Source organism: Cupressus sempervirens, chromosome 7 (assembly GCF_028749045.1).
Source record: "Cupressus sempervirens isolate cs-2001-9-10 chromosome 7, ASM2874904v1, whole genome shotgun sequence".
Lineage (NCBI taxonomy): Eukaryota > Viridiplantae > Streptophyta > Pinopsida > Cupressales > Cupressaceae > Cupressus > Cupressus sempervirens.
In genome coordinates, this window is record NC_143124.1 from 806,354,483 (window position 1) to 806,368,152 (window position 13,670).

The 13,670-nt window shown below is 32.7% G+C and overlaps 1 protein-coding gene across 2 annotated transcripts in view; it reads right to left on the reverse strand.

Moving 5' to 3' along the window:
* Window positions 1–13,166, reverse strand: part of LOC149549834 (Polynucleotidyl transferase, ribonuclease H-like superfamily protein) — a 53,496-nt gene extending 40,330 nt beyond the window's left edge. The window contains exons 1-4 of one of the 2 annotated variants that reach the window (XM_089793064.1): window positions 12,805–13,166; window positions 12,621–12,696; window positions 11,973–12,045; window positions 5,543–5,627 (exon numbers count right to left, since the gene is read on the reverse strand). In XM_089793064.1, the coding sequence (XP_089649190.1) occupies window positions 5,543–5,627; window positions 11,973–12,045; window positions 12,621–12,696; window positions 12,805–12,891 (321 nt within the window). In that variant the 5' untranslated portion in view covers window positions 12,892–13,166. Of the gene's footprint in view, window positions 1–5,542; window positions 5,628–11,972; window positions 12,070–12,620; window positions 12,697–12,804 lie in introns of both variants that reach the window. The other variant, XM_089793063.1, reaches the window with a different exon arrangement.
* Window positions 13,167–13,670: the final 504 nt, after the last annotated feature.

Here is a 13,670-nt window from a genome sequence, read left to right on the forward strand (position 1 = left end):
ATTTCAGTTTATCTTATACTCAATCCATACGTCAGCCATCATTTTATTTTTTTTCTTTATATTTAATCCCTAAACTGTGTGTTATTTATCTTCCATTTGGCCTATTAATTTATTTACCTCTTTACTATCATTTTCTTGTGTCCAATTTAATTTATTGATTTACATAGATTGTTATGTTTAGGTTAAATAAATAAATTACTTAAAGTACATAAGATAATTGTTTACCGTATAGGGTAAGAAGTTCAACACATGTATAACACGATTCAATTCAGAATAGGTACTTTATTCATGTATGCACTTGCAGATTACAATCCGATTACAATGACTACAATGCTCTATCGATGATTCCAAAGTCCATCTCGGACGTGTACATATACCTTTCCGAAGGGGTGACTCAAGCGTCACGTGCCCGTTCGGATACTATTCTATCTATCGGCTACATTATACATTTTACCAACAACATCATCCCCCCCAAAAAGAAAGGTCGTCTCCGAACGACAATACAACAAAATTTCTTAACAAAATTTTAATAACAAAATGCATCAATGCATAAGTACCGGGTTCGTTCCCCGGCAACGGCACCAAATGTTTACCATATAGGGTAAGAAGTTCAACACATGTATAACACGATTCAATTCAAAATAGGTACTTTATTCATGTATGCACTTGCAGATTACAATCCGATTACAATGACTACAATGATCTATCAATGATTCCAAAGTCCATCTCGAAAGTGTACATATACCTTTCCGAAGGGGTGACTCAAGTGTCACGCGTCCGTTCGGATACTATTCTACCCGTCGGCTACATTATACATTTTACTGACAACAATAATTAAATCTTAGGACCATCTAATTGATCAATTTAAATCATTCACCTTAAATTAACAAAAAATCATAGTTCTTACCATTCTTTAATTTTGTTTTAGTTAAAGCATCTTGAACTATTCATCAAACTTGAAGTTTCTCTAATTTTATAGAATAAGATCTTATGTATTTAACACTATTTTTGTTTCCATTTCCATGAACTTACACTTTATGCATCCCTCACATATTTGAGTTTGACTATGATGTTTTAGACTACCTCTAATGCTATTTTATATTCATATCTTTCACACTTTTCATGGTTTATTCTTTGCAAAGGAATATCTAGTCCATTTAAATGTTTTGAATTCTAGTCTCGTCTCTTTCAAAAAAAATAGAGATTTAGGGCTTAATTAGGTCTTATTGTAGATTTCAATGTATTTGGTTATAAATTCATTAATTTACAAAGCTCTTTTTGTGTAAGTTTTATTCTAGTGACAATTGTATTCTAATAGATTTACCTATAATGAATGTAAAATTCTTTACATTTTCTCTTGATTAAATCAATCTTTCTTAGAAGTAGAAAATAATTATACCATTACTTCTATCCATAATCAAGTACAAGGCAAGAAGGTGTCTCTTAAGGTATCTCATCCTGAAACTTTGTTCAATTTTTGAGACGGTTTACCTTTCACAATCTCTTGTGTTCATCTTACCTCACTCCCTTTGTTTAAACAATTATTCCTATATGTTGGTCAAAAGATTAGGTTATATGTGTCTACGGTTTTATGGTTAGGCAAATAAAACTCCATTTAACAATGATGGCAATAGTTGATTGAAATAGTAGCTACATTGATAGTATATTTTTTGAATAAATATTTACATTACTAATTTATGAATTAATGCTATTTATATTTAGGGACAAGTGAATGTCAATAAAAGATATTCTCAAAGTTTCTAGAGGCTAAATTGTTGGGAAAGAAAACTGAAATAATAGATCATGGGGTTTGTTCATAAAACCAACCTATTTCTAATGGCTATCGAAAAATGTATATTTATTATTATTTAATGTTCAATCTAATTTTTTATTATGTAAGTGGATATATTAGTGATGCTTTAATCAATATTAGTAGATATATTAGTGATGCTTTAATCACTACTTTAATCCACTTTCATATTTTCATGTATCTTTTGAGTGTAAACTTTATTTTGTCATTGATATAATCTGTGTGTTTGAAAACGGAATACTTTGTGTGATTCCATTCCCATCATGAATTTTACTTGGCCCTAGGTGAGATTACTATATTTTGAATCCTAATTCTATTGTAATATTTGGTTTTTAAATATAATTGTATTTGGTCATTGATTTGAATCACTGTAATTATTATGTCACCATATGGTCTATTATTTATGATATTTAGAGTTCAAACTTTTTCTTTTTATTTTTATACATTTATAATATAGTAAAATTAGTAAAATTATTTTTTTTAAATTATAATAGAAACATCTACTTTTAAATCAAAAATTAGAAACATTTATTTTAAAATTTGGTAATTTGATTAATACAAATGAACTTCCACAAACAGAAGCGATAGAAAACTCCCATCATAGACACTGCTAACGTTCCCAACGTCTCTTCTTCTTGCCCTTAATTGAACAATTATGAAAGGGAGAAATAATTGTAACACTAATGTGATGAAAGGTTTGAAAAATTTAATCTCGTCGCATTTAGGAAGAAGATTAGCATTATATAGAGCTACAAAATTTGAATACTTCGTACAATTATGCAGAAATTTCAGTGAAGCTGAAGCGATTGGACGAGTTGTTCAAGATTGGCAAACTTTAATTGATGTTCAATTCTGCCTGTTATTTTTTATTATTATCTTTTTTACCTAGAGAATGTATTGTTCCATTTCATGGCTTCAGAGACGGAAGTCGATTTGAAGAATGCTCTCGTGGTGATGCTCCCTTACCTGTACTCCATTTGCCAGCCTTGCCAATCTGATACTTGGATACCCTCTACTTCAATGGTGTGTATTCTACTCACACTTTATTTTAATGGAATGCATCTACAAGATTTTTTTTCCCGCTATGATTAAATCTACAAGTTTTGCGAAATGCGACACCAATACTTAAATCATATTCTCTGCAATTGGCTTCTTTTAGGCTGCAATTTGTTTATGATGTTGGGCAAGATGACGTAGTGAGGTGAGTTGGCAATGCATTAGAAAGTATACAGAAATATGACATGCAAGCAAGGATGATTTGCCAGAAAATCATGTCAGCTACTGTTTCCAGCGTAAGACTGCTGAGAAATCCAAACAAAAACGTGGGTATGTCCACAGGAGTAAGCCTATCGGCTTAATAACATTGTAAAGATCAGTAGCACTAATGCTGTCAAAGATTTACCAAAGATAGTGAAGCCTACTAACATGATGTGTAAATAATGTGTTATGAGAAAGCAGACCAGGCATAGTTTTCAGAGCAAGATGTATACTTATAAAGGAAAATTGGATCTGGTTCATACAGATCTTTGTGGTCGTACAAAGACAAGGTCACACTATGGTGAGAAATGTTTTATACTCTTTGTTGACTATTAATCTAGGATGAAGTGGGTTGCTTTTCTTAAAGAGAAATCTATAGCTTTTGATAAATTTAAGATTAGGATTTACAGTTCAAGATTAAGATTTACCGAGCAAAAGTTGAGAATGAATCAAGTTTGAAGATTAAATCTTTGAGATCAGACAGAGGAGAAGAATTTACATCACACAGATTTAATGCATATTGTACCAGCAGAATGAAGTAGTAAAGAGAAGTAACGGAACTATTCTTGATACTGCAAGAACAGTGATGCTTGAAGGAAAGGTACCACAGATACATTGGAGAGAAACAATTACTACAGCAGTCTACACATTGAATAGAGTTCAGATCAAACATGGCACTGGTAATCGTAAGACTTCATATCAAGGTTACCCGAAGACATTTTCCTGGCCTAATTTCCCCCGACCCAGTACCAAGGACTTTTCAGAGACTTGGGAGCGGCTAGGGGATGTCCCATCCACTTCCCTGATTTTTGAAAATTTAGTGGGGGCATCCCGGAAACTTCGGGACGTCACCCAAAAAAGGGGGATGGCTGGAGGTACCTGGGGAGGTAATAATCATCTCCCAACCGTACCAGGGAGGACAATCCATCCCCAATGTTTTACACACAAAAATGTCAAAAAAAATGCCAATTCCGTTTGCCTTATGGGGGGTCAGTACCTTTATACATGCCCTAAAAAGCCAAAAACGTAGCTTGTACTTGCATCTTCTCCATTCTTTTTATATGCATAAAATTTCATGCTTTTTACGTCTAATCTGTCATAGACAGAAGCAGCAAGGTTAATATAAATATAAGAATGTTAAAATGCAAATGCAGAACGAATTCAGTGATAGTAGATTTGGAGATAGGACAAGAATTACAAATGATAGTCAATTTAAACAAGCAAAAAAATGACAGTCACGGCATTAGTTTCTTTATACAATAATAGACCTGGCTTTGCAATCACATGAACATTAGCAGACTAAGATGTTGGTCGTCACAGGTGATCATGAGCCAAAATAGGTTCTTTTCAAACCTGCCTGTTCAATACTTGCCACTTCAAACAAACTTATTCTTATGTCCCTCTCTACCTTCAGATGATTCTGAGTATGCTGCAGAGTTGGGTGAATAGGAATAGGAGCAGCAGTGTGCTTTGTTTTTATGTATTTTGATTTTTATATTGAACATGAAACTATATGGCAGCACTTAGCCTTTGGGCATTTTGGTTTTGTATGTTTAAATTATTCACGTATTTTTTGTTATGGCATGCATATATGATACTGACAATGACATTGAAATCCGATTTCCGAATTTTGAATGCATATTGTGTAACAATGAAATGTTGTAAACTTGTGTGTTAAGGTTCTATGATGTTTACATGGCATGCTTTATCCATACGAATGTGATGTATATTTGCAAATTTCCCTATATACTTTAAAATCTCCCTATATTTTATATAGCCATCCCCTTGCTGTCCCCAATTTTGGCAAAAAAAATTGATTTCCTGAAAACTTGTCCTCCCATCCCTGCCGTCCCCGTCCCAGAAACTCGGGGTAACACTGCTGGACAATCCGACCATTATGAAGCCAAGATATAAACAGTATAGATTGTACAAACTGAAAAGGCCCAACATGACTGTGGTTTGATTTTGTCTTCAAGTGTTTCTAAACCAAAATGAGTTGCTTTGGGAGTTTAAGAAAACAACTAAAGACAACTATGCATTTTAAGATTTAATTGAAAAATTCATGAACAACATGCTCAAATGAGTGAGCACCAATTACTCTCATCTACACCCTTCCAAAATGGTCTATTGCTAAGCAAAATATTATAAAGATTATTATAATTATTTGTGGTGGTGTGATTTTTGATGAGAGTGTTTTAGGAGTTAAAGAAAGAGACTAACAAAAAATGCATATTTGAACTTTAATTCGACAATTTATAAACAACATGCTCCAATGAGTGAGTACCCATTACTATTATCCCAACCCTTCCAAAATGGTATATTGATTAACATACTACATAGATTATTTCAATTAACAATAAAATCAAATTGATTCTAAACAGAGTCATAGAATTTGGAAATTGTGTCAACCAATGAAGTGAACTATACAATATACATATGTGAATTTCAATGCATTCACAAAGAGTAAGCACATACCAAGGTAACCCTTGCAAGTGCATTTCTGCTACCATCACTGCCAACCCCAACCATCTCGCAATCTATGGCTAGCACATCTGTCACGCTATTTCATTTAGATTCAGAAGTCAAGATGTATATATATTGGGGGTATAAAAATTGTGAGAAACACACACTAGTAATTTTCAGGTAAAAGGAAATAATATTGTTTTTTCTAGTATAATACTCAAAATTGACCTCCTGACAATAGATACAAAAAAGTGAATCCTAATCCTAAAAACTGTATTTCCACACACACCATAAGGATATTGTAACACATGATATTAAACTACTTTTCAAATCTAACAACAAATTCAACAAACCATAAACAAGAAAACATTTTGAAACCATCTGTATAAACTGACAACAATGGATAGAATAAAATTAAATCAACCATCAACTGTGCCTCTATGAGGATGGCACACTCAATTTCCTTGGCAGTATCTAGTTAAGTGAGGCTGGTCAGAATCTGTGATACTTGACATCATTCCAATCAAGAAAAGCCATGATCAATCATTTACTCCATTATGGGTTCAAAGGAACTTCCGTCGGATTCCTCGAAAAAATTTGCCTGCCCTTTTTAAACCACAATGCATCTCAGCACAGACAATATCAATACTGTATAGTCACAAATACAATATCAAAACATTCTTACAGAAAACAAAGGCATCATGCACCATAAAAGACAACCATGTCCCACAGATTTTTACTGGGCTAACTTCAACCCTTAAACAAGGGTAACGAGTCAAACATCATCATTTGGACTCCTCTCAAAATTAAGATTACAAGATGTTATGCAACTTGACCCCTAGAGGTTTGGGTGCTAAAGCGGAATGAAATTATCATATGGTTAGTGAGGGAAACCATATCAGAGTCCTAAGATTATTAACGGAAGCAACTGAAAAGTAGCGCACACTAGCAAAGATGCAAATGACTACTGTGGGTTCCAGTCCTCTGACATTTGTACCTTATCCATTTAACAAAATCCCTTATACTAATTTTAGATTCACAGAGGATCAAAAAAAATTACTGTTTTTACAGATGCTTTTGCCACTCCTAATAGACCTTCTGTAACTAAAGCACATGAGCCACATACAACCAGTTATTCTGTTATTAAGACCGGAGCATATTTCAAATAGAATAAAAGAGAGCTGCTGTACCATATATAGAGGAATGATCACACAAATGTAATGCCCCCTTTTGGATATACCTAATTTTGCTCAATGAACAACTAATCCAAAAGTATCAAATTTGTTTACAATAGTATTCTTTCACTAGATTACACAATACTAATTGAATTAAGAAAAAATAATCAATTAACAATTTAACATCAAACAAATGATAATTAAGTTTCCTACTGTAAACATGGATACTATAGCTTCAACTGTATTAGAAACTCAACTGAAAAGCATCATACAAAGCTGGGAAACTATCCTTCATAATTAAGCCCAAGAGCATCAAGCAACCAACCAAGTAAATCCAACCCTGGGCCCACAATAGTAAATAAACTTAATGAACAGTAAATACAAGAATATTGCATACCAGTCACTTATTATATTCTATTCAGATCAGACACGATCATTCCATTTGTTGTTCAGTGACTAATATTAGTACAAAACATAGAAGCATAAATCGTTTAGGGAATAAATCAGCAAACCAGAAGAGTAGGATTTTTTGAAAAAAACAGGTAACTTTTGGATTTATTAAAAAATGCGAAAAATTGAAGAAAAACAGACAATAACTACCTTTTAAAAAAATTAAAGGACATTTCCATAGCATAGATGATAAAGTTTAGATGATAAAGGACTTGTATAAATGATTTAAAGCACTTGCACAACCTCCTCCTGATATATTTTTAACCTGGAGGTCACAAATCTGTAACATTGAAGTTGTTTGTAGAAATTTCAATCGGGCTATGATTTGAAGTAGCACCAAAATATGATGTGGGTTTTCTTATTTTTCAAAATCAGAATGAAGGTTTCTTCACAGAATAGTGTCAATAAAAGATAATCTTCATGTTCGTATAAGTAGAATTCATTTTCTAGAATTCTCTCAAGTTCCTTTTATGATATATACTCAAGAAACAAGTATATACAAAGTTGGCATGAAATACAGACATGTGAAGTGTATATACCAAAACAACTTTATATATGTTGAACTTAGAAACTAAATTGCATGAATTATTTAATTTAATTTTGAGTAGAGCTTTAAATATAACTGTAAGAACTTATGTCATAATTGACAAGCCTAAAATTATTATAATGATTATTGGAGGGTTCTTTTTTTTCTCCAAAATAAGGCAAAACTTCGTTACTCTGCTCTTTTAGATCATATTGCAACAAATAAATAAATAAACTCTTTTATGGTCTTCTTTTGTTTCATATTGCAACAATTTAAATATTTGAAATTTATACAAACAAAATCAACATTAACAAAGAAAAGTATCGATCAAGCTATACAATATATTCAATGTAGAAAAGAGGAAAATCATGTTTGTAATCATCCATCTCACACACTACTCTCCAACTCTACAACACTTCAGGATTTTACAACACTTTCAACTCAACTTTCCTAGATGTGTCTTCAATGTTGCACATCGATTTAATAGAGAATCACATCATGTTTTTTGCTAGTTTTTCTTGTCAATGTCACTTTTAGGATTTTTGTTAGTTTCATACAATTTTTTGGCCAAAAAACTGTCACCTAATAAATCACACAAGAGTGTTCAAAGTCGTTGACCAAAAAATCCTGATTTTTTGGGGAACAAATCGCCACACATGACGACTCTCGACTAATCACACATAATTGTGATATTTTGTCATTCTCTGCTTCTATGAATATTAATATATTATTGTGGCCAATAATTTTGAAACTGCTTTATAAAAATAATTATAAACTATAGGACTTCGTTGCTTTCCCGTTGAAAGGTCATCTAACATAGTACATAAGAATTTAAAAAATTAAATTAGTGTATAATATTAATTTTGGAGACACGTAAATTTATCCACCAAATTAACCTAATTCCTCTATTAATTAAGTAGGTATTATTATTTGTGTAATTAGTTATAAATTAATCCTAATTCCTCTGCTAATTAAGTAGGTATTATCCTCTATTTAATTAATTTTTTATTATTATTTTCTATAATTCATTAAATCAATTTATATGTTAATTACTTATTCAATGAATTCCTAATCCACCTAGACTTATCCTATCCCTAACCTCTACCATGTCACAAACTCCTCTATTTACAACTCTTTCACCCCACCCATCTCATTCATGTACTATATGTGGGACAAACAAAGTAATTCAATCTCACTCTCCCACTCTCCTTTTTGTCCCTCATTCATCCAAACACCCAAACTTCTAATGAGGAAGGCTAGCTAACCATTTCCCCGTTCATTTCTAAAACCAATCACTGTCTCTCACCTCTAGTGCAATTCAATATCTTCATAGTATTGTTTGACTTCTAATATTTGTGAATCATTGTTCAATCACTACGCTCTCCATAGCATCTTGTGCATAGTTCTCTGAGAGAAAACATCATTTAAACACAAGATATTAGTAGATAGGAAAGCGATGGAGTGAGATTCCATTAAATGCAACTGTTTTGTTTTGAGTTGATGTTATTTACATTTGTGTTTACTAGGAACAGCTTCATTGTTGTGATGTCAAAACAAATAGATCTCTGATCTTGTTCTACATTTATATTGTCATACAAATTATATATTTGATCTTATCCGAATCCATGGGCGAGACGTGCAAAGAGCTCAAATCATATTGAAACTGCAATTTAGAACAAATTCATTATTTGCATTGACACTATCTCACATGCCCCCCACAATCTAGGATGATTGAGGCCCTTTCAAATTTCATTGATGACTGCCACTGCTCCCACTCCTTTGTTTAGGATTTTCCAATGGTTGGAAAGAAAACTTAAGGGACAAAATTACAAACTTTTTCCGTGCAAATTCCACATTGACTTGACTTTTGTCCTAGAATCAACCCTATTTCTAAGTAATTTGTTAATTAAGTGAATTTATTTCTAGGGTTTTGAAGGTTTTTCACAATGAATTTTTTACATTTTAATATGATTTTAATATCCTTTAAATGCAAAAAAGTCATTGAAGAATTGGGTCAATGATCAGTTACCAATTTTTCATGAGTCGGGATTTTTGAAGGGAAAAAATTGGCTGGCTTTAGGATTCAGGATTAATCAGGTATAGTCGAGATTTCTATGGTACAAATAATTGATTGATTGAATACACTCCTTTGGTTGTATGATTTGAGGTATGGGTGAGTGATGATTAAGAGATTGTTAATTGGATAATCAATGAGTGATGATGTTATGATGTTGGTTTGATATAATGGTGAATGATCATTTAATATCTGCTGATTCGATTGCTAAATTATTTGTTTTCTTGATGCCAAGATGAAGTGATGATTTATGTGGGTTTGATGATTGTTTGCCAGATCTTGCTGATTGATTGTTTTCTTCATTTCTTGAGAGATTAATGATTGATGGATGAAGGATTTGTTTGGACGGATTCATAAGTAATGACTGAGAAGCAATCCTTGGATGATTGGAATGATCTCTTTTATACTTTATTAGTGAAAGAGTCGCCACCTTTCATAAGACTTGAGTTACCACCCTCCTTTGCTGCCTTTTGAAAATTATAAATTATTTGTGAAGGCACTACACCTAATCTACATAAAACATAAGAAATACGCATGCTATGATACTATGGAGTATGCTATGGATAATGAGCATTACCACTTTATATGCATGCAAATACAATAACAATCTATTGCAATCAGATATTGCTTCCACAAGAATTTGCAAGCTCATTTCTATTTGGCCTTTAACAGACTCATCTCCTCGTTTCCCCAACAACTTTGGATTTCTATTGCTGTGCCACTGTTATAAAATTCTTTATAAACTTTGAATAATGAATAACACAATAGTGATTGATCCCAAATTTGAAAGAAAATTAGGAAAATGCACACCCGGTGAATGAGTGACTTGTAATTTAAGCATCAAGTATCACTATGGGGCCCTTTTTAAGCACTTTTCTAATGAGATCATTATCAGATGATCAATGCCATTAGGCGTATTCTAGACAACTGATCATCCTTCAGAAAGTTCCTACACTTAAGCATGGGCAAAGGTAGGGGCAAAGGTAGTTTGCCTCTTAGACATTCGGTTATGATTTAACACATTAATTGCAAAACAAAACAAACAAAAAATGATAAATATGTAGCTCCTGTCACTACATAAATTAACAGAAGTCAGAAAACACTTTCCCCAAACAAACTAAGAAAACGTATATAATTGCATTCATAATTCTTCCCTCACTAACAAACACTTAGGAGGCACTTACATGTTAGGTAGACCCTCTTGTCTTGTAATTGTTACTTATATTAGGAAATACATCATTAACATAATGACTGCTTGAGTCTAGAGATAATATCAGAATTGCATTATATAAATGTAGATAACTTTTTGTCAGTGTTTCTCAGAATTTCCAAGACGTGGGATGCAGGGATAAGGTTTCAAACATTGCTAAAAATTTCCCTAATTTTGGGGTCAGACTGGGGTCTGCCAGGAGACATTAACATAAATTAAACTAACTCAAAGAAGCTGAAGTTTTATGTAGTGTGCTGCATTTGCAATCGCAATCCTCCCCATTTAGGCTTTTGGGACTTTTAAATGATTTTCCTTCAAAAGTTGCCTTTTTTATATACTAAATGTAGCAAGCAGACCACTGTCCAGTTTAAAAAGGGTACATATCACCAAAAATCCCCAAGTACCAGAACTTTCATGACATCACTCATACCTCTAGGGACATGTCCCTGTGAAATGCGGAGTTTCTGCTGTAGGCAGACTTGTCTCCTTGGGTTGAATAGCTATATTCGTGCTTATTCTGACTCTATATAAGGTTTAGTCATCTCTCCATAAAGTCCCATTCTAGAAATCATTGGAGTTGCAGGTAGGCTGAAGGGGATGATTGGATGATATTTCTGCAGTGGCTAAAGTAAGAAGAATAAGTGGGCTGCCATGCAGTAGGTTTACAATTTGATCACAATAGAAATGCTGAGCCTGATTATTAAGTGTTTTCATTTCATTTTTTACAATTTCATGTGTTTTTCCCTTTCATAGTCATTATTAGAACTCAATATTTAGCATCCCACGTGAATCTTTAAATCCATTGCCTGAAAGCAATTCAGGCAATTAGTGAGGCCGAAGACCCCTTTCTAATGTTTTGATTGTTCAGAGAAATACGTAGTGCTTGTGAAATTTGTACTTATTAATTTTCTGATGAACTACTTCAAGCTTATCAAAAATTCTAATCTGATTAAAAATCATATCAAGCAACACCATAAAAGGAAAATTCCACCAGGACACTAACATACCTGAAATCATCCTTAATCGGCTCAAGTGAAACCAATGTGCTTAATGTTCCATCCATAGTTGATACTGGTATCTCTGTTTCATCATAAGAAACAACGCCTGCTAGCAACTCAGACCATAGAATACCATGTGACTCATTTACTACTCAGTTGCATTTCATTTTAAAGTTTAACTAAATTCCTAAACACTAGTTATGTTAAATATGACAACTTCCTCTGAAACATTAGTAAGAGCCACGATTCCTAACATCATTAAATTAATAATTTTCAATGTTTACAGATTAGAACACACTGCCCATAACCTATGTTCTGAATATTTAACATCTAATATTTATTATTCTCACATTGTAAGAGAATGTACATGTAAGCTATCAACCTTGACAAAACATAGCAACACTGTAAAGCACTGATATATTTTGTTTATAAAATGGTAAATTCCTCATAGCTTCCAAACCTTATAAACTATATCCATGATATAACTATGCCTATAAAGATTATAAGGGCCCATGTAGATTCAAGAGAATTGAAACAGATTCAAAAGATTCCTTGTGAAATATTTCATACATTGAGTTTCACAATGGGGACCCAGCTAGACACTAAGACACCTCCTTCAATAAATGTTTGAAATTATTTGTTCAATAGCCTTTGTACCTGAAATTTTCCCAGAAGTCCGAACATCTGCAGTTGCCTCCGAGCTCTTACGTCTGCGAGGATATGAATTCAATTTCTTCGAGTTTAAACAAACAAAGTTAGTATACTAGCATGTTGTTATTTCAGCTTAAATTTACAGAGAAAGATTGGATTTAGGGTCTTATTAGATTGATATAAAATTTACCACTTTCAGCTGTGCCCAGTTAGGGTTTACTGCCGCAATTTTTGAAACAGGGCCGCCACCCTCCTCCCGAGGTCGTTTGCCCGTCATTATGTCAAATGCATCAACTATACTAAATACAAGTCTATACTGAAATCGAAAACAAGGATTTTGAACAGCAATCAAATTCTCAACAAATCTAGTCCGAAGAATCTACTCTCATGTAAATTCATCCCAGGATGAAAAGCGACAGAGTACGAAGATTGAAGAAACAATTTTAAAAAACAAAAATGCTCTTTTTGCGGCTTCTTGATTTCCCACTGCCGCCGCTAAATAAATTTGTAGTATTTTTCCTGTTTGAAATTAAATTAGTTCTGAATCGGCTAATCGATTTTTTTTGAAGTTTTGAAGTTAATAGGTTAGAATTATAGATTTTTTTTTAATTATTGTTATTAATTATTTGAGTTTTCTCTTAAATGATTAGAGTGTTTTCTTTATAGTATATATTAAAATAATGAAAGTTCACAAATAAATATAAAAGAAGGCAGCAAGGGCTGTCAATAGAAGAGATTACATGATTAGAGAGTTGAGCATAACCTATTTCTTGAGTAATTAATATTTTGGGGGTAATATTCACTTTTTCATTAATACATTTATTTTAATGGCTGAAAGTGAGTTCTTAATAATCAACTAATAATTGTACTTTAGGCTGCAATTGATATGTCGAAGAGATGGGTTCAATTAGGGTAGAAATTTGGTCTGTTTTGTTCTACATATATTTGTGGAACTAGGTCATTAAGCAAGTTATTTAGCTACTAATGTTTAGCTACAAAATAATTATGCATCATCATAACTCTAACCCTAATTCAAACCCTAACTTTAAGCATCAT